General features: G+C 38.6%; 1 protein-coding gene across 8 annotated transcripts in view; it reads right to left on the bottom strand.

Annotated features, from left to right (window-relative positions):
• sulf2b (sulfatase 2b) overlaps positions 1-24,361 on the bottom strand; it is a 191,095-nt gene that overhangs the window by 8,779 nt on the left and 157,955 nt on the right. For all 8 annotated transcript variants that reach the window (XM_067446721.1, XM_067446722.1, XM_067446720.1 and 5 more), the window contains 11 exons: positions 16,949-17,099; positions 16,155-16,330; positions 12,976-13,104; positions 7,290-7,346; positions 7,041-7,173; positions 2,730-2,955; positions 1,693-1,930; positions 1,507-1,603; positions 1,163-1,257; positions 388-450; positions 132-301 (listed from right to left, as the gene is read on the bottom strand). In XM_067446721.1, coding sequence (XP_067302822.1) covers positions 132-301; positions 388-450; positions 1,163-1,257; positions 1,507-1,603; positions 1,693-1,930; positions 2,730-2,955; positions 7,041-7,173; positions 7,290-7,346; positions 12,976-13,104; positions 16,155-16,330; positions 16,949-17,099 — 1,535 coding nt within the window. The remainder of the gene's footprint in view (positions 1-131; positions 302-387; positions 451-1,162; positions 1,258-1,506; positions 1,604-1,692; positions 1,931-2,729; positions 2,956-7,040; positions 7,174-7,289; positions 7,347-12,975; positions 13,105-16,154; positions 16,331-16,948; positions 17,100-24,361) is intronic.

Raw genomic sequence — 24,361 nt, 5'->3', positions numbered from 1 at the left:
AATGTTTTGCAATTTCCCAATTTTGTGCATAGGTTAAATTCACAACTTTGGATGGTAACTTAGCTTGTGTGTGTGTGTGTGTGTGTGTGTGTGTGTGTGTGTGTGTGTGTGTGTGTGTGTGTGTGTCTTACATGTCCAGAACGGAGCGGTCTGCCAGTGCTGGTTGTCGTGTGTGAAGCAGGTAAGGCCAGGCATGCTGCAGGTGTCATTGTTACGCAGACGCTTCAGTAACTTCCTCAGCTTCTTCCTGCGCTTTTGCTCCAGTAATATCCAGGCCTTCTTATCCTTCTCCTGTCCTTTCCTACAGAGGCAGAGGGAACAATCAAAACCATTATCAACACGTACGCATTCACACTCACTGTACACACAGTAGACACAGAAACCCACCTGAATGGATGAACGCCTCCTGCTTTGTATTTCCTCAGTTTACTCTTGTACTTAGATTTGTAACTGAAAAAGAAGAAAAATATAACAATTGATTTATAATTTATTCATGTATATTTTACTTATTTTGCTACATATCATCTAGTTTAATTAATTAATTAATTAATTAATATTAAAATGAGTTTTATGTAATGTGTATCATTTCATTATATATTTTATTTATTGTGTGTGTGTGTATATATATATATATATATATATATATATATATATATATATATATATATATATATATATATATATATATATATATATATATATATATAATGCATTTTAATTTTAATATATAATCAATATAAGGAATACACAATGAAAGTATATATTATATTAAAGGGATAGTTCACCCAAAAAATGAAAATGTGATGTTTATCTGCTTACCCCAGGGCATCCACAATGTAGGTGTGTTTGTTTCTTAGAAATGCACCCCATTGACATGCATTATACGGCAAAGGTTGGAGTTAAAAATCTTCATTTGTGTTCTACTGAAGAAACAAACACACCTACATCTTGGATGCCCTGGGGGTAAGCAGCCAAACATCACATTTTCATTTTTGGGTGAACTATCCCTTTAAATACTTTACTTACAATAACAAACGATTCAATAATTAAATACATATGTACATTATCTATTCTAATTGAACGAATCTGAAGGAACAGTAGATCAGAATAAACAGACACAGACACAGTCCAACAGTGATGCAGAGATGATTGTCACTCTCACTAGTATTTGTTGCAGTCACAGTCTTCAGGTCGTGCCTTTTTCAGGTGACCTCTGACCTCACGCAGGTTTTTAATCTTGGTCTGGAGTGTTTCGATCTGGGAAAGAGATGACATTGTACAGTGTAAGACTGGAAATTCGATACATGGGTGATTTTTTTTTAGATGCTTTTTGCAAAAATATTTTTGAGCTTGAAGCTGGACGTCGTTCAATTTTATCGCATGGAAAAAAGCAACATGAACATTCTGTGCAACGTCCCCTTTTATGACCCCCGGAAGACAGTCTGAAAGTCAGATTTGGAACAACGTGAGCAGATGATGACAGACGAGCGGCAGTGTGTGTCATACTTCATGGTCGATGTGGAGCTTGTGGTCCTTCCATGCTTGCAGCGATTTGTACAGGCCAACATCACATTTCACTGTATCGTTGGCCAAAATGGAACATCTGAAACATATACACACACATTCTCAATACACTACGCTCCCTGTTTTCTCCGTCACGTGTCTCTCGTGAAGCACACACGCGCTCCTCACCTGTGAGTGACTTTGATGGACGAGGGCAAAGTCAGGCTGTTGCTGGTGTGGCTGACTGCAGTGGGTCCCATACCGCTGAACTCCTCCTCGTCCGCTGCGTCCTGCCCGAGGCTGAGGTTCCTGGGGCCTGTCGGTCCGTATTCATGATCCAGGTCCACTGCATACAAGTCTCCTCCCATCTCCATGGAAACAGCACGGGCAAAGCGGTTCCTGGGGTAGCTCTTCAGTGATTTCAGTTCTGTCAGTCAAATGCCGGGTTTGACATTATTACACGTCCAGGACAAAAACAGGGGAGAAAGATGTTTTTTTTACAAAGAATTTAGTGAAAATTTTAAAAAGTCATTCTGATAATAATATTAAAAACAATTAATACGATTAATATTATATAATGTTCCAGAAAGTATTTAAATTTTCTTCTAAATTGAAAAAATATTTCACAGTATTATCTCTGTTATTATTGTATTTTTGTTGTTATTATGTTTTGTTTTGTATTGTATTGTTATTATGTTTCAATTTAATGCAGCCTTTGTGAGCATAAAAGACATGAAAAATATAAAAAAGTATTAGCAAACACAAACTTTTGAACGGTAGTATACATCCTTACATACATACAAATAAATAAATAATTTTAATAATCATCAAATGAAAACATAAGAAATTACAAATTATAATCAAAATACTTCTATTACAACTAATATTATTTGAACAGTAAAGTAAAAAAATATATACAATTAATAAATTAGACAAATATAGAAGAACTATGAAGAGATGTTTGAAAGACATCACTGTTACTAGTCTTTGTTTCCTTAAATTTAGTGAGCAAAGTAGAGTAATCCTGATAATAATAGTTATATAACATAATACATATACTGTATATAATACATATAATATTGCAGAAAAGTCCATTTTCTTTGACGTTTTACCTCCACTAGAGCGCAGCAGAGGCCCACAGAATAACTGAGCGAATGGCTCACGAATGATTTTTTTGGAGGACTTGTTGCTGTGTGTGCTTGTAGCTGTGCAGTAGTCGTACTCACTCTTTTTGGAGAACAGTTTATTCTTGGAGAAGGTGCTGTAGCTTTTGGGTTCACAGTTGCAGGCTTGAGGCTCAGAGTTCACGCTGATATCGGCACTCATGCTCTGAAGATAAATCTGGGATTTGATGCTGGACACAGACGGCTTCCGCACTGCAGACAGACTGGCCATGCCTTTGCATTTAGACAACCTCAGCTTCCCTGTGGCGTCTTCAACACACTGCCACTTCTGCAGAGACAGAGAAAGAGGGATATCTTTTTTTTTTGCAATGGTAACATTGTGGTATTTTTTGAAATGTAAATACCAGCGCACATCAAAGTATTGCCATATATTACCATACTATATATATATATATATATATATATATATACAAGAAGCCTGCAGCTCTCTTGATATGGTTAATGGGAAATCATCTTATTCTTACTCGTTCTTTGAAAATATCCGTAGCTCATTCCTCTGTGACTGAACTGTATTTGACAGTCTTTGACAATTTGTTCGACACCATCCAAACCGATTAACTTTTCACCCAGACGAGTATGTGTGTATAGATGCGTGTGTTTATACACCGGAAGTAAAAGGTGAAAATGAACCCCCTGCCTAGTGTGGGCATTCTTACTCAGCTGTAATTATCACAAATCCACCTCGTTAAAATCTTCAGTAATGAGGAACACAAGTTACACACAGCGCTCTGAGCTTCACACTATCAGAGTGATGAGAGAGAAATTGGTCTTTTTAGTCTACATTGCCGTGGCCCTGAAGTTAAAGTCACTGTGAAACCAAAAGTGACCATTCTTTTATTTATGGAATATTGCAATATTTATTATAAATAATTAATCTGTGCTCATCATTATTATTTTTTAAATTCACATGCCATTGTAATCTTTAATCAAAATAGCTTCCCCTCCCTCTTGCAGCGACATCTCTTCTTTAATGATGTCACTGACGTGAGGGCGGGACAACCTGTCACTCACATGAGATCCACCAATAGCAAACCACAACCGTCCAATCAATTCCCCATGGAGAAAAGTCCTGTATTTTTTTCTTGTTCAAGAAGACATTTCCGTTGATTATACGTGACAATAGGGAGGAAAATACTCTGTTTCATGCCTACTTTAAAGAATGGTAAATTAAGAAAATGTGGGTTTGAACCATAGACTTAAAAAAAATATGGATGACTTCAGAGAGCCTTCACTCTCTCAAGTGTCCAGATATGGCACTGATATCTTGGGTCTCAACTCTGCGCAGTAGTGCGCGTGAAGTGTCCACACACTCCAGCAGAATCAACATTTTTTGTGTGTGAAATAAACAGTTATGGAAATGTAGAAATTAAGGTTAAAAGCTCCTATTTCCTCCCGAAGTTCTCAAAAAATTCCGTTGGTGCCTCAGTGACTCCTGCACTCAGAGAAGCTGTCAATGTCAGCTGTCAATCATAACAGCGTGTCTACACCAGATGCGAGCGGCGCGGTTCTGTTTATGACGTACTGACATGAAGGACAAATGCTTTGCAGCGGGTGCTTTGTCATGTCCAGTGTAGACAGCTTCTGCCATTGCAATGCGACGGGTGTTGACACAGTGTAACGACACACCCCCATATTTATAGCATCAACTAACTTATTTAAAGAATGAACACTTGAACTAACATCAGCGGGATAAACACTGCCTAAAATAATAGAAACCATCTTTGGAAAAGTAAATATATATATATATATATATATATATATATATATATATATATATATATATATATATATATATATATATATATATATATATATATATATATATATATATATATATATATATATATATAACTGATATATATAATTTGAATGTTTAGTCTATGTCCAAGCGAAAGAGACGCTTTGGCTTCAGTTTTCAGTAATCTACCGTAAAAAAAATTACGTTTTCGTGGCAAGCTTGGTTTGAACCAATAATGGCCAATCCTGCATATTGTACCGGGTGCTACTCTATTTGTGCTGGGAATTGAATGTTGGGTGAGTTTACCTGATTCACATAATTCTAAGTAAATCAGGAGCTAAACAAATGCACATAAAAATGTCCCTTTTTTCTTGTTTTGAAATGTTGAATTTTCCTTCTTTGCAAATTTGTGAATGTGCGTAAAGACAAACTGCTTGATCAAAAAAAGAAAAGAAAAACAGATGTAGGAATAACACCTAAAATAAAAAAGAAATAAAAAAAGATAGAGAAAAGATAAATGGATGGGGAGGATATATAATGCAGGAATGAGCAGCAGGTCCCTAGAGGACTACAGTAGGCCAGTCTTGTTAGTGAAAGTGAGAGCATGGGATTTCAGGTGTAGGATTTGACAGCTCAGACATCTTTCTGTTCTCACTTCTCTTTCAAAAGACAGATCACGCGCACACGCACTCACGCACGCACGCACGCACGCACGCACGCACGCACGCACGCACGCACGCACGCACGCACGCACACACACACACACACACACACACACACACACACACAGTTTTCATGTTTTATGGGGATTTTTCATAGGCAAAATGTTTTTTCATACTGTACAAACTGTACATTCTAACCCCCTACACACCCTCTACTGTACATGTGTGAATTTGCATTTCCTTCAGCCTGATAATCTCATGACCATTTCACTTTTGGTGTGAAAGGGCCTTTATAATCACTAAAAATATAACTTTTTAGTTATTAAATATCAAACAAGCAAGCATGCAAGTATTACCAGGTGCCATTGTAATAATATGGTATTACATTTTTTTTATCATTTACATGTCCCCCCAAAATGTTCACAAAATTTATGTTGTAGTTCGTGAAGAACATTTGCTCTAAACTTGTAAAAAATACTAGTGAGAGTGACCTGTGAGATCTGTCATTCTTCTCTTCTAGTCATTCTTCTGTATTTGTCTCTATAATCAGAATCTATAATATAGATCAATATGATTTATTTTATAATAAAGCATCATTGTCTTTGAATCAAAATGTTTTATTAGTAGTAGTTTATTTATATTTAATTATATTAAATTATTAGATAAGACAGACTGATGGGCAGATAAACAGATAGATAGACAGACGGACGGACGGACGGACGGACGGACGGACGGAAAGATAGATAGATAGATAGATAGATAGATAGATAGATAGATAGATAGATAGATGGATGGATGGATGGATGGATGGATGGATGGATGGATGGATGGATGGATGGATGGATGGATGGATGGATGGATGGATGGATGGATGGATGGATAAATGTATGTTCTGGTCATAATGCCATTAACTGGTGAAGGCATAGCTCATGAATATTTATTAGGATATGCACAAATGTTTGAACTTGAGATTTTTATGTTTTTAAAGAGTCTATGTGACATATTTAGGTTAGCAATAGAGTTTTTGCTCATTTGCAAGCAATTCCGGCGCTCCCTATACGCACAGTACGAACAGACGTGACACTTTATATTTTTGGCTATTGAAGTTATTGTGTGAGTGTTTAATAGTCACCAAACCACCAACACATCAGCCTGATTTGATCCTAATGTAATTCATGTCATATCTTCTTAATCATTTTAATGTGCTATGCATTGCGTTTAGAACCACGGTAAAGATATTTGTAGGGCTGTCACGATTCCTTGATTAAATTTTGAGTACCCGAATGCCCTTTACGCATGTCAAATAACTGGCAAAACACCGGAAGTGCTGCATTACACAGACAACAATCCATGAGCCGCGTTATTAGACAGTTTTCTAAGGCTGCACAAACCATTTACAAATCATAATATAGCATAGCGCTATCATTTATAAACCTACGCCACCACATGAGAATATTTGGCTAATATTAAACAAGGATTTGATCGTGCTGTAAAGTGCAACAACAACAACCACCACCAGGCATTTGGCGCCACTGCAGGCATTTGTTATAATACATAATGTACATAAGTTGATTTTCTTAATATAACATGCATATTACATTACGCATTTTAAGTGTTGATCAATAAATCACTTGCTTTTGATGCTTTCTTTAAGGCAATTATTGCCTCATTGTTATTATACAATAACAATCTAAAATATATTTGGTTTGATAACTTCGTTCCTACATCTGCGGGATTTTGAATGCTACGCATGAAACACTCGACACTCGACGTGGTTGTAATCGTGCCTATCATTTTTTTTCTTTTTATACATTATGTGAGATTGACAGGAAAAATAAAGAGGAGAGACAAAGATTCTCCTGTGTGTGTGTGTGTGTGTGTGTGTGTGTGTGTGTGTGTGTGTGTGTGTGTGTGTGTGTGTGTGTGTGTGTGTGTGTGTGTGTGTTGTTGTACCTGACCGATCTGTTCACATGGCGTCTGGTACTCTGCGCGCTGGCACAGGTCTTTAACGCGCTGGTATTTGGGGAGGTAGTTCTCCTCCTGAGCCATATCTTTCCCATCATTCAGTACTTTATGTAGTAGTTTCCTGTCACCAGAGAAGAAAAGGAAATCTCATGTTATCTGAATAAACATACACTGACCTTTCACACCAAGAACCCAGAGCTCTTAGGGTGTTTTCACACTTCATTTGCGCTGACTCACCCTCTCTCCACCAGGAACGAGTCCCTCCACACTTTTCCTTTCTTGCTGAGCTGGAACCTGCAATTGGGAGAGACGGGGGGATATTGATTTACCGGCTTTGTTACTGATCACCTGGAACAGCAAATTGGCCTTCTGTCAGTGCTTTCAAATGATGACTAAAAGCAACAAATTGAGCCTGAGATTGAAACAGAATGAAAAAAGTAAAGCAGAAAAAAATTACAAACAGAAATCCAGCCTGCAATTTAAAGTGTTTTTCTCCCCTCTACTGTCGAAAAACAGAAGGAGGTATGGAGGTGAGGAAACAGAAGTGCCGTGTGCACCTCCTGACCTTTTCTGCAGATATGAGCTATCGATCTGTGCTCTCACACACCCTCTCTGATCTCCGCAGGAGTTTCTCTCAGATTTAAGAGTGTTCTGGCTGGCCTTTTCTCCTATTCAGACTCCTCTTGTTAGTGGTACTTTCTAAGGCAGCATTATTACTCAAACCCCAAACCTATTTTGTTACGCATGCTTTGTCCCACGCCATTTGCACAACAGACATGAATGATAGTTTAAAATCATGGGGATTTTTGAAGAAAAGTTTGCTGTTGGGTCAACATTTACATTTACATTTAAGCATTTTGCACACGGTTTTATCCAAAGCGACTTACATTGCATTCAAGGTACACATTTTACATTATTGTCAGTCAATGATGAAAAACAGTTTTAAACACGTATCAAGTTCTTAGAAATGTAATTTTTTTAATACTATTTTTAAGGAATGTTTCAATTAAATAATAAAAAATACACTAAAATAACAAATCAGGTACAATTGCATTTTCCCAGGTATTTTCTTTTTAAGGAATCTATCTAAACACTGTTTACTATAGTTTAAATGGGCATTGATTCTAAAGCCCCTTTCACACTGCACGTTGGACCCGCAATATTCCCGGAACATTGCCGGGTCGCCTTCTGTGTGAAAGCAACCACGTCCCGGGATTGATTACCAAATTCGACCCGGGTCGGGGACCTAGTAATATTGCGGGATTCGACCCGGGACGAGCGCTGTGTGAACAAAAGCCGAAACTAATGCCGCAACGTGTACGTAGTTATCGTGCGACTCCTAGAGCTTGTTTTTTCAATAATACAACCCTGCAGTGCCAGAAGAGCTAGTCTGTGTTTTAAACGCAGAGAGTGTTCGTATACAAAAGAAACTAAAATTAAACAAGCAGAAATGTGCGCAAACTGGACACAAGTCGAGACCACGGAGCTCCTTACTATCCGCGCTGAAGCTGAGATCGCTCACCATTATATGTCACATCAGGATGTCACGTGTCAACTCGACCCGGGACCGTTACGGGTTGTGTGTGAAAGCGCACATATTACGGTATTTCGCTGGCAGTGTGAATGGGCCAAATCTAGCGGCCCGGGAACAAATGCCGGGTCGCATTATCCGGATATTTGCCGGAATCGCTGTGTGACACCTGCCCAATTCTCAACCGATTCTCCTCACACCACAACTTTATCTCTCTCCTCTGTCCATTTACCCTTCCCCTTAACTCTCCCTGACCCTCTCTCGCCTAGGCGGCTCGTAATTACACGGCAATAGCCCATCGTAAGAGTTGACATTTATCCCAACTGCAACCTCTTCGCTGTCTGACTCCATTACCAAGAGACGACGTTTACCGGCCGGTGCGTCACTTCTGATCAGAGCGTTTTTCACAACGGAAGTAATTTTACTCACAATTTCTTTTAAAAAACAGTTTTAATGCACATTTATGATTAATTTCTTCACGGAAGTCGAGTTCCTATACTATTTATCTACACGTTCATTCACAGTGATCTTCAACTTGAAAGATGGGCTTTAAGAGCTAATGCATTGATCTGATATACTGACACATCCAATTTTCTCCTAGCTGTTTACATTCACATTGCATTTATTTACTTATGTGTTTTTGACATGAACTTATTTGCATTTTAAAGAGTTAGTTTACGCAAAAATGAAAATTATGTCCTTAATTACTCACCTTCATGTTGTGCGACACCTGTAAGACCTCCGTTCATCTTCACACAAATTAATATTTTTGTGTTGAAATCTGATGGCTCAGAAAGGCCTTCATTGACACCAATGTCATTTCCTCTCTCAAGACTCATAAAGGCACTAAAGACGTCGTTACAAAGCCCATCTCACTAAAGTGACTCTACAATCATTTTATGAAGTGATGAGAATAGTTTTTGTGCGTAAAAAAACAACAACTAAATAACGATTATATAGTGATGGGCCGATTACAAAACAAAGCTTCCTTAAGCATCGGAGCCTTATGAATCAGCGTATTGAGTGATTCGCACCACGTGTCAAACCACCAAACTGCTGAAATCATGTGACATTGGTGATCCGAATCATGAATTGATACGCTGATTCATAACGATTCGAAGCTTTGTTTTGAAATTGGCCCATCACTTTATAAGTCGTTATTTCGTTTAGTTTTTTTTTGCACACAAAAATTAATTCTCGTCACTTCATAAAATGATTGTAGAGTCACTGTAGTGAGATGGGCTTTGTAACGACGTCTTTAGTGTCTTTATGGGTCTTGAGAGAGGAAATGACTTTGGTGTCAATGAAGGCCTTTCTGAGCCATCAGATTTCAACACTAATATCTTCATTTGTGTTCAGAAGATGAACGGAGGTCTCACGGGGTGTCATGAGTGTAAGTAATTGATGACAGAATTTTCATTTTTGGGTGAACTAACCCTTTAAGTGCAATAAGATGCGAAAGAGAACTTAATGTATGTCAGAGCAAGCTAACAAAGATGTATTCCAAGAACATTTAGCTAACGTTTCCATTAAGGTATGAAAATGTTATTTCTGAATGTTCTCTAAATAAATAAAAAGTTTTTTTTCTTGGTTACGCAAATATTAAGCGTACATTCCATTTTGCTAAAACTTAAAGGTCCCGTTCTTCACGATTCCATCTTTCAAACTTTAGTTAGTGTGTAATGTTGTTGTTAGAGCATAAATAATACCTGTAAAATTATAAAGCTCAAAGTTCAATGCCAAGCGAGATATTTTATTTAACAGAAGTTCCCTTTCAAAGCCTACAGCGATCGGCCGGTTTGGACTACAGCAGGAAGTGCAGGGATGTAATGACGTCACTACAATCGTTTGTTGACTAACCCTCCGCCCACAAGAACACGCAAAAAAGGGGGCGTGGTGTTGTTGCTCTCCCACGTGGAGAATTCAGCGCTTGCATCTCCCCGTTATGGTAAGAGGCGGGACCTTTCTGGGCAAAGTGCGCTAAACTGCTGTCCAATCACAACACGGGAAGCGCTGGCCCAATCAGAACTCGTTACGCGTTTCTGAAGGAGGGACTTCAACAAGGAAATCAGCAGGCCATTTTTAGGACAGAGGAAACAGCGCTGTACAGATAAGTAAATTGTGTGAAAAATACTGTGTTTTTTTACACGCGAAACATGAACTCATGTTATATTGCACACTGTAAACGTAATCAAAGCTTCGAAAACACGCGAAGAACGGGACCTTTAACGTTATAACGTTAATAACGTTAGACGGACATTCAACTAAAACATTTCAGAAAAAAAGGTTCCATGAACAACATAGAGAAAATGTTTTTGAGCTAATGTTTGAGAACTTTATTAAAGACCCGGTAACTCGTTCTGCTAACACTAATAATGTTGATTCATAACTTTGCGAGAACCTTGCCAAGAATCTTCCCTGTTAGCTGAGGAACAGCGTTCGGGTAAAATCGGTTTAACAGTTTTGGCAAGACTTTAAAACTATTGTGATGATGAAGAAGCGCAATGTCACGTTAGCATAACCACGATAGAGATGGTAATCAGAAATAATAATAATTAAAACAGCCACTGAACTGCCACTGATAAAATATCCATTGTAGCATGATACAAACTACTCTCTGTAAAGGCAGATTGTGGAGACATTTTAAATCATTCGCAATCTAAAATCGTTATATTGCACAACACATACAGTATTTAGGACCAGAATATCTTGAGATCGGGTTCTTTTGACTACCTATTAAGAACCCAGAGACCCTAACAACTGCTTAAAGATGCATTAGAAACCCACTAGAACATGTGGAAGCAGATGCGATGTAAAACTCTACTTGTTTAATTAGTGTCTGAGGTGATTGAGAGCACAAGGCAGGTGTAGCCCTCCATCTCCCTGTCATTTTTCATGAAAGACCCTCTTCCCTCCTGATTTCTTATTTCCTGTCCCCCCCATCTCCTGCTGAGATATGCATCTCTTCCTCTCATCTGAAATAAAAGAGGTACGCAGGCTAGCGGAAGAGTGCAGAGATGAGATTTCAGCAGGTGTCATGGTGATGAGGGGTTCTGTGCCAGTAGGATGCCTGGCAGACGGCCATCTGCTGCCACTCAATGACAATGAAGCGAGGCGAGGTGTTGTTTCTGCGGCTCTGCTAGATCCAGGATTAGGCTAAATGCAACGTCATTATCCTCAGGAAACTCAGCATTACAAAATGATCAAGGAATATAGCGAAGTAGTGCTGTTGATTCTGTAGGCTACTAAAAAAAGATAACATTGAGGGGCACGTTTTTGCAACATGGTGACCAGCGTTTTAATCACAAACCACCCACAGTCTAATTCATCCAGGTGCCAGATGTGCTGAATCAGCACTGTGATGTGGGTATTCATGGTAAATGTAATTATTTCACCACAAATGCAACTACTTTATATGCAAAGTAGGTACAATATAGATTGTGCCTTGTTCATAAAAGGCGTCGCATCGCTTTGATGTTGTGATGTTTCCGCATTGCGGAAAGCATGTAAATAGAATTTCCTATAAAAGATAGGAGTGGGAGAAAAAAAGAAATAAAATGATTCTGTGATGCTTTCAATAAAGCATAACTAATAACTATTTCTTAGTTCAATGATCCTGAATCTGTTCTGAAAACTTAAATATTTCAAGTAGTTAAACTAATAACAAGCAAATGAAAATGTAAAACAAGAAGTATTATGGACTCAAAAAATTGGAATCACATTGATTTGTGGGCTGCCAATCAATTCCCACTCCTATTAAATTAGATGCTTTATTATTATTATTATTATTATTATTATTTATTAAGCTTTATTTGATGCTTTATTAATGGTAATCAAATTATATAGAAAGACATTCTTAGTGAATTTATCCCTTAGTGAATACCAAACTTTCTTAAACTGATGAACTGGGCACAGAGATATTTATTATGTTTTACATATACTTTAAAATCAGTGTTGAGGAAAGTTTATTTTAAAAGTAATGCGTTACTTTGTTACTCCTTAAAAAAGTAACTAACTGTGTTACTAGTTACTAAAACATGCAATAATTTGCTCATGGGGACAAGAGAGCTGTCAGTCAATACACGGGAAAACAAAGTAACTTTAGTTACTTATTTGAAAAAGTAACACCGATATTTTGTTCATTTAAAAGTAGTGTTTCTTTATTAGTTACTTGAAAAAAAGGTAATCTGATTACTTGGTTAATGCCTTATCCCCAACACTGTTCAACATGTACTGAACTGACTTTGTATTCTGCTGATGTAATCAAAGACACACAGGAGGGGAACAATTGCATTGAGCAAAATTCCATCAGGTGGAATCAGGACAAAATGAAGTGCCTGTCTATATTATAGCCCGTAAAAAAGAATTACACACTTCAGGAGACAATCTCACCTGTTCATGACGCGGTCTGTGTCCAGGAGCTTGAGGATGGACTTGCCATCCATGTCTGGTGGAACATCTATCCCTGCAATATCCAGGATGGTGGGGGCCAAGTCTATGTTCAACACGATGTGTGGGTTGCTATGGAAACAGAAGAGGGGGTCGCCATTTGACATAATGGTCAGAAAGCAGACGAGCAGCACATGAACACTGACTTATACTAAGATAAAGACAGTGAGAGAAATAGAGAGATACAGGACTTGTTCAAAATGGAATTCAGCTACTACTACTGAATACTAACTATTTATGTATACTATACAGTATACACAGCATTTTTTACTATTTTAATAGTAGTATGTGAAACGCTATACATAACACAATTTACTTTTTGTTTGGAATGTCATCATCCACTGTGGTGGTATGCAATGATAAGTTAATTTTCCCCACTATATATTGTTTTTTAGTTGCAGTGCTTTTCAGACTGAACACACACTATATTGCCAAAAGTATTGGGACAACTACTATTAAAAAATGGATCGCTCTCAGGAGCCAAGCGAATTCAAGCATGGTACTGTGATAGGTTGCCCCCTGTGCAATAAGTCAAATTGTGAAATTTCCTCACTACTAAATATTCCACGGTCAACTGTTTAACTGTATTATAACAAAGTGGAAGCAACTGGGAAAAACAGCAACTCAGTTTTTGTAAAATCACAAAGCGGGTCAGCGCATGGGGAGGTGCACAGTCCACAGAAGTCATCAACTTTCTGCAAAGTCAATAGCTACATATCTTCAAACTTTGTGTGGCCTTCAGATTAGCTCAAGAACAGTGTGTAGAGAGCTTCATTGAATGGGTTTCCATGGCCGAGCAGCTGCATCCAAACCTTACATCACCAAGTGCAATGCAAAGTGTCAGATGCAGTGGTGTAAAGTACGGCCCCACTGGATTCTAGAACAGTGGAGACGTTTTCTCTGGGGTGATGAATCACGCTTCTCTGTCTGGAAATCTGATGGACGAGTCTGGGTTTCGTGGTTGCCAGGAGAACATCACTTGCCTGACTGCATTGTGTTAAGTGTAAAGTTTGGTGGATGGGGGTTATGGTGTGGGATTGTTTTTCAGGGTTGGGCTTGTCCCTTTAGTTCCATTGAAAGGAACTCTTAATGCTTCAGCATATCAAGACATTTTGGAACAATTTCATGCTCCAACTTTGTGGGAAGAGTTTGGCCTCTTCCTGTTCCAACATGACTGCACACCAGTGCACAAAGCAAGGTCCATAAAGACATGGATGAGCAAGTTTGGTGTGGAGGAACTTGACTGGCCTGCAAAGAGTCATGACCTCAACTCAAGAGAACACCTTTGGGATGAATTAGAGCGGAGACTGAGAGCCAGGCCTACACGCCCAACATCAGTGCCTGACCTCACAAATGCACTTCCAAAAGAATGGTCAAAAATTCACGTAAACACACTCCTAAACCTTGTGGAAAGCCTTCCTAGAAGAGTTGGAGCTGTTATAGCTGCAAAGGGTGGACCAACTCTATATTATATTAAACCCTACAGATTAAGAATGGTATGTCATTAAAGTTTGTGTGCATGTAAAGGCAGGCGTCCCAAAACTTTTGCAATATAGTATATATATATATATATATATATATATATATATATATATATATATATATATATATATATATATATATATATATATATATATATATATATATATATATATTATTTCAGAAGATTCTGGAACTGAAAGTTATTCATGGTTCATCAATCTAAATTTCTTTTAATTATTTAATTAACTCACAAATGTACTATTGAATAAAAATATTTGAGATTTTGAAGAAACGATCTATTCTTCATGTGCATATGTACATGTATGTACATGTTCATTCAATGTTTTCATGAATCAAGAAACATAAAAAGTAATGTACATTCTTTATAGACATTTTCATGGCTTTTCCAGGTCCATAAATCACAGATAATGACAGTTGAGGGAACTAATTAAAATAAGAAATATCACATCATCTTGCATCTTGATATTTTAAAGCTTGTTTTGTTTTATTTTAAATGATTTAAATACATTTTTCCTGGTTGAGAACCACTGTGAGCTAACAGATACCTTTCTTTTATTGACCTCTTTGCCTGATGTCTTAAACATTAACCATCAAACCCAAGAACACATCAAACCCAAACACCCTCCATGTGCTTTAGGCCTACTGAGGCTTTTCATTTTGATTAAAAAATAATTCAAAACTGATGAGTGTCAATTTCATTTGACCATTTCAAATCCTGTGAAGTCATTGGAATGAAACTCAGTGGAGATTAATCCAATCATATCCGCTCAAAGTTTTCAAAAAGTAAATTAGCCTCAACTCTCTCTGATTTTATTGCCTAAAGGCTCATCTGATGTTGAACTAAGCTCAGCTGTGCCTCTCTCACCCTGAGTCTCTTGCCAAATACTTTATCCTCTTTTCTGTCTTTCATTCACAGTAAAAAGTCTTGTGGTCTTCACATGAGTGGACTTTACTGCTGTTAATCAGCTTTTCTGAGAAAGAGAGAAGCCAGATTACACAGCAGTGGTAAACAAGACTACTGACTAATGATATTAAACACTGGCGACAGAAAGAGCGAGTGAGATTTCTACATTTAAAAAGAGGTCTGGTCTGGTGCTCCCTTGGGGATGCAGGTTCAAATATGGCCTGCAACAAGTGCATTCCCCCTCTCTTTATGTGGCAGGACATTGGAAAGTCATTAAAAGCCCATAAATCAAGAAACACATAGTTCAGACCTCATTAAAGAGTAACATTAGCCTCTATACAAAAACATTAAACAAAGAGCAATTTATATAATCATAAATAATATATGAAATTATGAGCTACCAAATTATATATATATTTTGCATAACAAGTAAACATATATACTTTGGGGAAATAATCATTGTATTTTAAGCACCTTTCTGCAATGCAGACTCTAGAAAAATGTTACGCCGTTTAGTATATCAGAGGGAAAAGATGGGTGAATAACACTGATGTAGCAGCACCTATCCCTGGTTGTAAACTTGACATAAACTGTAAACTTTTCCTCAAATCTGATTGGTTGTTTGAAATGTTCCAGGCTCAATAAGGATGCTGCACTTGGTAAAATCTGCTTGTTCTTGGATGGCACCATCAGATACACAAACTCAAGCACTCACATGCCTCCTGCCTCCACATTTGGGCCGCGGATGTAAAAGGGAACTCTGATGTCAAACTCGTAGGGCATGGATTTCCCCTTGACCAGTCCGAACTGACCGATGTGGTATCCGTGGTCAGCCGTGTAGATCACATACGTGTTGTCCAACTCCCCAGTGTCCACCAACATGTTATATATCTTTATTCAAACAGAAGAAACATGACAAAGGGAGAATAAAGATTAAAGATTATATTGTGCTTGTACTAACATTTTGGAGTAATGCAAGACAGCCATGCAGAATTTGAATGTTACATTATGAACTGTCATGGCTCGCTGATATTTTATTTTCCTGCCAAAATTTTACACTTACATTGTTTTGTGAAATGCACCGTTGAAGTATGTGTTCTTATCGTTAACTAAAACAATTTAAAAAATGTAATTGAATGTAATAAAGCTTAAATAAAATAAAATACAAAATATTAGATTAAAAAACTTAAATGTTATAAACTGAACTTAACTGAAATAAAAGTAGAAAAACTTACTAAAATTATGAATATATATATATATATATATATATATATATATATATATATTTATATATATATATTCTTAATTTTATAAGTTATATATATAGTTATTATATATATATATAGAATTATACATTATCAAGTTATATATAGAACTACCATAGAAATACAATCTGATACAATAAATAATTGTTATTTATAAAAAAAAAAATTTCCATTCTAAAAATGCTCATTTATTTTAGGGTTAAGTATGGTTCACAACTATTATATTATAATCTATATGATGTACCTTCTCCACACTATCATCCACGGACAGCAGCGTTTGCAGTCTCTTGCGCTGCAGCATGTTGGTGAACTCCATGTGAATGGGCTTCATGGGGCCGGTGTAACGCATAATCCAGTGTTTGTCTGGATTAGGGGCGTAGTTATAACTGGGCGTTCTGAATGGAGAAGAAAAGAGAAGAAAAGAATCGCAGTCAGTGGACCTGCTGGAGCATGACAGAGAGAAATCGAGAGTTCTCAGAGCTTCTCCAGGCACTGTTTGTCGACTTTGTTCTGCTGATGTTGGAGGAAAGGACTCAGACAGATTTTGACAGCTGGGATGTGTCTGTGTGAATGTGTGAAGGTGCGTCTGAAGTGTGTGTGTGTGTGTGAGTGTGCGCTTGTGTTTGCATGGTCAGAATTACAAATGACAGCAACCGACTGTGCGCACTCTCTCCTGTCTCCTCGAAAATGACACATTGCAATTTTACAGTCTCATGGTTTCTTGGGCTCTGACTGACAGACTGACATTCTGTAAATGTAATGGTCGTTCAACTATTATTGAGGGATAAAAAGAGCAAGACGTGTTAGTAACTCCTCCTCCTGTGACAGGCGTGAGTGGCCTATTAGAAACAAACAGCACTTACACTCGACGCCTTTACAGTTGTGATTAAAAGCCCCCAGCTCTATTGTTTACGGCCATTACTTAAAGCCCTTCTACAGACAAATCAATGTGAGCATCATCGTGCTGATCTGCTTGCTGTCTGGCCTTGTTTTGTGGGTGTCGTATATTTAAACTGAAAACAACTTAATGACAACAAGGGACGATAGGGGATGTAACTCTCTCTCGTTGGTGTCTGTCTATTTCTGTGTCCGTATTGGGATCTGAAAGGAAGAGAGGTGTACTGTGGTTCTTTTGTCACTTATTTGTCTCTTACAGTAGCTCTAAATGTGATTTCTACTCGAACATTGTAACGTTACAAAACATGTCATTTTAATGAATATTTCCCTACTGATGGAGTAGTGTTGGGGATTTTAATTCAGTGATTTCAAATAAATTTACTAAAAATATTCATAAAGCTCCATTCACTGATTCGCTCATTGCCCCTTTTGCATGTTATAGCCCAGTTTACACCAAGTTTTAAGATGCGTTTTTGTTGATCCAATCACAAGATACTATACACAAGTATAAACAGGGTCTAAAACCACTTTCAGAGGCAGTTGATAGCACATTAAACCGAATTGCTTTCCTAATGTAGATGCTCCAATAGTCCAAGGCATATATAATCATTAGCCACTTTTCCACTGTCAGGCCAGTGCAGGACTCTCAATGGGCCGGGCTGGACTAATAGCCTCTGACCTGAAGCACCAAGCTCGTAACCACACTCTCCACTGTTGGGCTAGAAGCTTGACTAAACCAGCCCACAACAAGCCTCTCTAACAACGTCACACAAACCCATCATTTCACCTACAATTTTATCATAAAACGAATCACTGGGAAGAAATCAAAACTAGCGAGATCGCAAACCGAACATGATAAAAGTAGCCGTTTGTTGACATTTTTGTCATTTACTTAACCCAAGCATTTGTGTTTTACCACAGTTTTACAATAACAAGTGATGCATTGATCATAATGAATTAATTTGTGGTACGGTTGCACATTACGCCCACAGAAATAAAGTGGTTTTAGGCCATTATTTCACAAAAGAAAAAGGAAACACATACTTGTTTAGTCGTGTCTGTTTCTGTTTATCTAGTCACAAGAGAGTGTGTTTACATCACATGTTGTAAGAATGATCATTTCTACACATTTTCTAGCAAAATATGACCTGAGCAGCTTCAGCACTCTCTCCAGTGACTATGTTTGGCTATATTGTCAGTCAGAGAAGCAGAGTTACTTTATTTTATGACATGCGTAGGTAACTATAAGACAGTCCGGTATGAAGAGAGGAGACGCACTGACTTATAAAATAAATACACAATTGTGATAGCTTATATGATTGATTTCTTCAAGCGGTCATATTTACCATTAAAAGGGGATTCTGAAATCCACTACCAGTGTTTGATCACTTAGCCCTGCACGTTATCAGTCTGTTTTGGGAAACATTCTAGTTAGAACTGGAGCTTAATCAGCTCCAACCTTGGAGAGACTGTGTATCTTTGTATGTGCGCAATATTCTGTGTTACAGATCAGTGTTGAGATGGTGTACAGTGGGCATCCTAAGAGATGGGTGGACTTGTTGTTCTGGGAAAGCTGGCGCCTGCTCCAGATCTGGAAGGTCACTACGGGCCTAATATCGGGGTGAAAGGGTCCACAAGTGACACGTCTATGGACACGTACATCTGATTAACTGACAATGTGTGGAAATTTACCATGACTGTGCATTTTCTCTGAGCCAATCAGAATCATCCATATTGCAGTAATGATGTGGATAGACTTTAACTGTTGGGACAACAGTAATTAATAATTAATAATTCATTACATTTATATAGCGCTTTTCTAGACACCCAAAGCGCTTTACATATAGAAGGGAGGAATCTCCTCAGCCACCACCAATGTGCAGCATCCACCTGGATGATGCGACGGCAGCCATATTGCGCCAGAACGCTCACCACACACCAGCTGATTGGTGGAGAGGAGGTGAATGATTAAGCCAATCATTATATGGGGATTATTAGGAGGCCATTATGGACAGCGGCCAGTGGGCAAATTTGGCCAGGATGCCGGGGTTACACCCCTACTCTTTTATCGACGGACATCCTGGGATTTTTAATGACCACAGCGAGTCGGGGTCGGTTTAACGAGTCTCATCCGAAGGACGGTGCTCTTTGACAGTATCGTGTCCCCATCACTATACTGGGGTGTTAGGACCCACACAGACCACAGGGTGAGCACCCCCTGCTGGCCTCACTAACACCTCTTCCAGCAGCAACCTGGTTTTCCCATTTGGTCTCCCATCCAGGTACTGACCAGGCTCAGCCCTGCTTAGCTTCAGTGGGAAACCAGTCTTGGGCTACAGGGTGATATGGCTGCTGGCTAAATAGTATGTACGATAGGCGGTGAGAGAGGGAGTGCGGCCTACGAACTCCTTGTGAGACTTGAAGCTGGCTTCTGCTGATGAAACTGCAAACTATTCTTCAGTAAAGTTAAATTGTAATTAAACTCCTGACTCTTGGTCTTCATTTTTTACTACTGGTCTTGGGTCATAAACTGATAACGCCTAACACAATGTGCGCATAGTCTTTTGCATTGCATATAAATATTTCTGCCTTATACAGTGATCAGAATCCACAATGGATCACAAACAGAAGTTATTTCAAGCACTCCCTGCTGTCTGAAAGGGAGATTTGAGCTAAAATTATTTGAAAAGTCTTTAATGCTGATGTTAGCAGGTATATGAAATCATCCACGCTGCTGCGGTCTCCAGACTCAGATGAACTCGTAACCACTCCTCAAGCCCGAGCTGGCCCGCTTTGGACCAAGGTATTCGGTGGGCTAAAAAACCCTGGCCGATGGCCCTGAGGAAGCCCAGACGAGACCCGATCAAGCCCTTTAAGTGACAGTAGAAACGCAACTGCCCTTGGCATGCACTAGCACGCCGCTTTAGGCGACTATTGTGGGACATGTTGTGAGAAAGTGGTTTATAAATACATGGGCTAAAGACAAAATAATAGCTGTGTTTTTCTTTTTAATTTCCTTAATTTCGCTCTTTTGTAATCCACATAACATGGGTCTGTTCAGTCAGAATTCATACACTGCACTGGTTCAAGATGGTGGACAGGATAGTTATATTTTATTCAGTACAGAAACATTTTGAGTAAAAATACTTCTAATCTGATTTGCAACACTGTGTGTGCTCTGTATTTACGTTTAGACTATTAATGATGCTAACATGCTAACTTCAAACTTAGGTGGAATTACCTGTAAACAGAGTATTGATTATTAATATTTCCATACAGGATTATTCTAATCTTATTCACAACACACTATTTCACCCAATATTATTTGCGTGCATGATTGCAAATTGAGTCTATGGTGCGTTTAACTATTGAGTAACTGTTGAGTAATGCTATTTGTGTGGCGTGAGTTGCTGCCTATATGGAGTGTCCCGAATAAGTCACATGAGATTCCATCACGGTTACCCTACTGCCTCATAAAGCAGCTGCCTATGTGGACAGTAAACGGCATATTCACTCCCTCTCTGATTTTATCGTCTCTATTGGTCAACATATAATCCTCTCTTCTAATCCTCTCAAAACGCTCTCTCGCCCTCTCTTGTTCTTTTCCGATCATATTTTTTTATTATTCCCTCCATGTTGGAGATGAAACAGGTGGAGCGGGCTCACGCGGCGATGAGAACAGGGGGATTTTCCCACTGAATAATACACGCTCGCAGACTATCTGTAAGGATTTGGACAATATCTCTTCCAGTGGCCTTGTGCCAGTCCAAGGGGCAGCGAGGGGTTAATCACATACAGCACTGTACGAGGGCAAGGAGCAGAGAAGTACAGGACCAGCGAGAGGCCATTGTTGATGGTGGCGGGTGGTTTGGAGTGGACTGAATGGAGAGAATGAGGGCCGTCCCTGGAATTCTTCATGGAAAATTAAAAGAGGATAGAGGAATTCTGGGGCATTCTTCCCTGACAGTGGGCGAATGATACATGCATATCAATGTGTGTGTGGAGCGGGGACATTTTTATGGCTATGGGGTAAAAAAAGTGACATAATTCATTGCAATATAGGTACAATCAGACAGGTGGCGATGTAATAGAGGTGGATGTGAATCATAAAACATGCTTTTATGAAGAGTTTGTGTGCAGGAGAGACTGGACAGGCAAAACAGGAGCAAGGCTGTTCGTTTTTATTGGGGAAAGTGAGATGACATCAGAAAAATAATAAAAATGCATCAAATTCCAGACAGGCTGCCTAAAGCAGTCACTTTGAAAGGATGATGGATAGATTGAGTCATAAAGTGGGCAGGTTCGCATCTTTGGTTTTTATCTACTCTGCTGGTGAATCAAAGGGCTGTTAAAATATAACAGCCCTCAAGATCTTATCACACACACACACACACACACACACACACACACACACACACACACACACACACACACACACACACACACACACACACACACACACACACACACACACACACACACACACACACACACACACACACACACACACACACACACACACAGCATTAGTCTATTTGAAGAGCTTCCAAACTACTAATGAAAAAGTAGATATTTATTAAACTTATTTGGTTTTCTCCCTTTTCAGGCTGTATGAAAAAGCAGACATGCACGTTTGTGAACATTCTGCCCCTTTAAAGCCTGATTTCATTCCTGCCGCCTTAATATTTCAGGAAAGACTGTAATATTCATTGACAGTATCTCTCTCTCTCTCTCTCTCTCTCTCTCTCTCTCTCTCTCTCTCTCTCTCTCTCTCTCTCTCTCTCTCTCTCTCTCTCTCTCTCTCCGCTTGAATGTGAGAGAAATGGGAGCTCATGTTTATGTGGTTTTGTGCACAGAGACACAATGTCCTGAAAGCAAATCGAATCGGAGAGAGAGAGCGAGACACACAGAGAGAGAAATTAGTACATTACAGGCTTTTTTTTGTTTGCTCATTTGTGGTGTGTTAACTAGATAATGTATCTGTATATGTGTGCTGCTGGGTGTCTAGGGCACACAATATGTTGTATAACTGTACATAAACATAAACCGTTAAGCTTGTGTATTGAATGTGTCAGTGTGGAATTTACAATGCAATGCAAGTGTTGCATTCGTACAGTTGCCAAAATAGGAGCTATAGCAGAAATGAGCATTTCTTCTTCTATGCCCAGTTTTCTCTTTCTGTTCACTTAGTTTAGCTAACTGTTAACATTTATATAGTTGAACCACTATATAAATAATAATAACATCTGGTTATAGGAACTGAAATTTTAAGGTCACTTTTTTGTTTGTTACTGTTACAGAAATGCAAAAAGGCACTTTAAAGGGGAAGTGTGTATTTTTTCCTTTGCTGATGTAAGCCATTTGTATGTTTATTACTCAGAAAAGTCAAAACACTGACTCAACCAATTGCATTAGGTTGGGGCGAGGCTATTGCTTTTATCCTACCAATTGAGGAGTGTTCGGCAAGTTCCTTATTATTTTTGCAATATTGCTGTTTTTTGAGGGTAGTGGCACAGAAATGACACTGGACACATTCACTCTAGGAGCGCACAAACACACAAAGATACTGGACACATTCACTAAAGAAAAAAGATAATTTAACTTATATTTAACTTCTATCTTAAGGAGATTTTTCATGAATCCAGCCCCTGGCCAGAGATTTATTTTGGGCAGAGGCTGAATTTATAAGATTACCGGGTAAAACAGTGGACATTGAGAACTATAAAATGAGATTTTGAGATTATTTGGTTTACACACAGAGTGAGAGTGGGGTTATAGAGGTTTAGCAAATTCAGCTACCTAAAAACAACATCACGTGTAGACAGGATTTAACCGAGACTATCTGAGTGTGCACAAATATTCTTTTCATCATCATGTATGTACTCAGCATGTGTGCGAGTGTGTGAAGAATGGCAGTGCCTCTCTGGCAGAGGGATTAGAGACCTTGGGAAAAGCATAGACAGAGACAGGAGGATTTATCTGCTAAAGGGACAGAAGTGGAGAGATGCGATGAACGAGACAAAAAATGTCTGATAGCAGCTAATGGGGAATTAGCAAGAGAGCAGGAGAGAGAGCAGAGAGAGAAAAATGTGTGTGTGTGTGTGTGTGTGGCTACATTACTGTGAACCAAAGAGGACTGTTTCCATTATAACAACTCTCTTCAGTAGCACTTGAGTGACAGAAATAAGAGAAATGTGGGATGAGATTTCTATTATCCATGAGTTTTAGCTGGTTCTTTGCTATCTTCTTGTTCATCTCCTCTACAACTGACCCTCTAAGTCCCAAAGTCTGAGACCTCAGTGAAAAATAGTTTTTTTTTAACCTAACCTCAAAATAAACATTTGTCATAAATATGTCAGATTCTACATTCATGTCTAATCTGTGACATTGATCATGTGAATCCTTGCGCAGCCAGTCAGACGTTTTTATACTGAAGTTCAAGATAGTATTTGGATCATCCCAAATCATTCTGAAGATCATTATGATCATCAGGTTTTAGTGGTGGAGTTCATGCAGCTTCTCCGTTAAAGCAAATGGACACCAAGCAAATACCAAATAACAAGATGTTATGCAATAGAGCAAGGGCATCCAGTCCCGTTCCTGGAAGGCCACAGTTTAGCTCTAACCTCAATTAAACAAACCTGAACAAGCTAATCAAGCTCTTAATAGGCATACTAGAAGCTGGCAGGTGTGTTGAGGAAAGTTGGAGCTAAATTCTGCGGCACAGAGGCCCTCCAGGAGCAGGTTTGGACACCCCTGC

Source organism: Pseudorasbora parva, chromosome 6, assembly GCF_024679245.1.
Source record: "Pseudorasbora parva isolate DD20220531a chromosome 6, ASM2467924v1, whole genome shotgun sequence".
NCBI classification, from domain to species: domain Eukaryota; kingdom Metazoa; phylum Chordata; class Actinopteri; order Cypriniformes; family Gobionidae; genus Pseudorasbora; species Pseudorasbora parva.
Note: the sequence above shows the minus strand (reverse complement) of the source record. Positions and strands in the feature narration are given on the sequence as shown.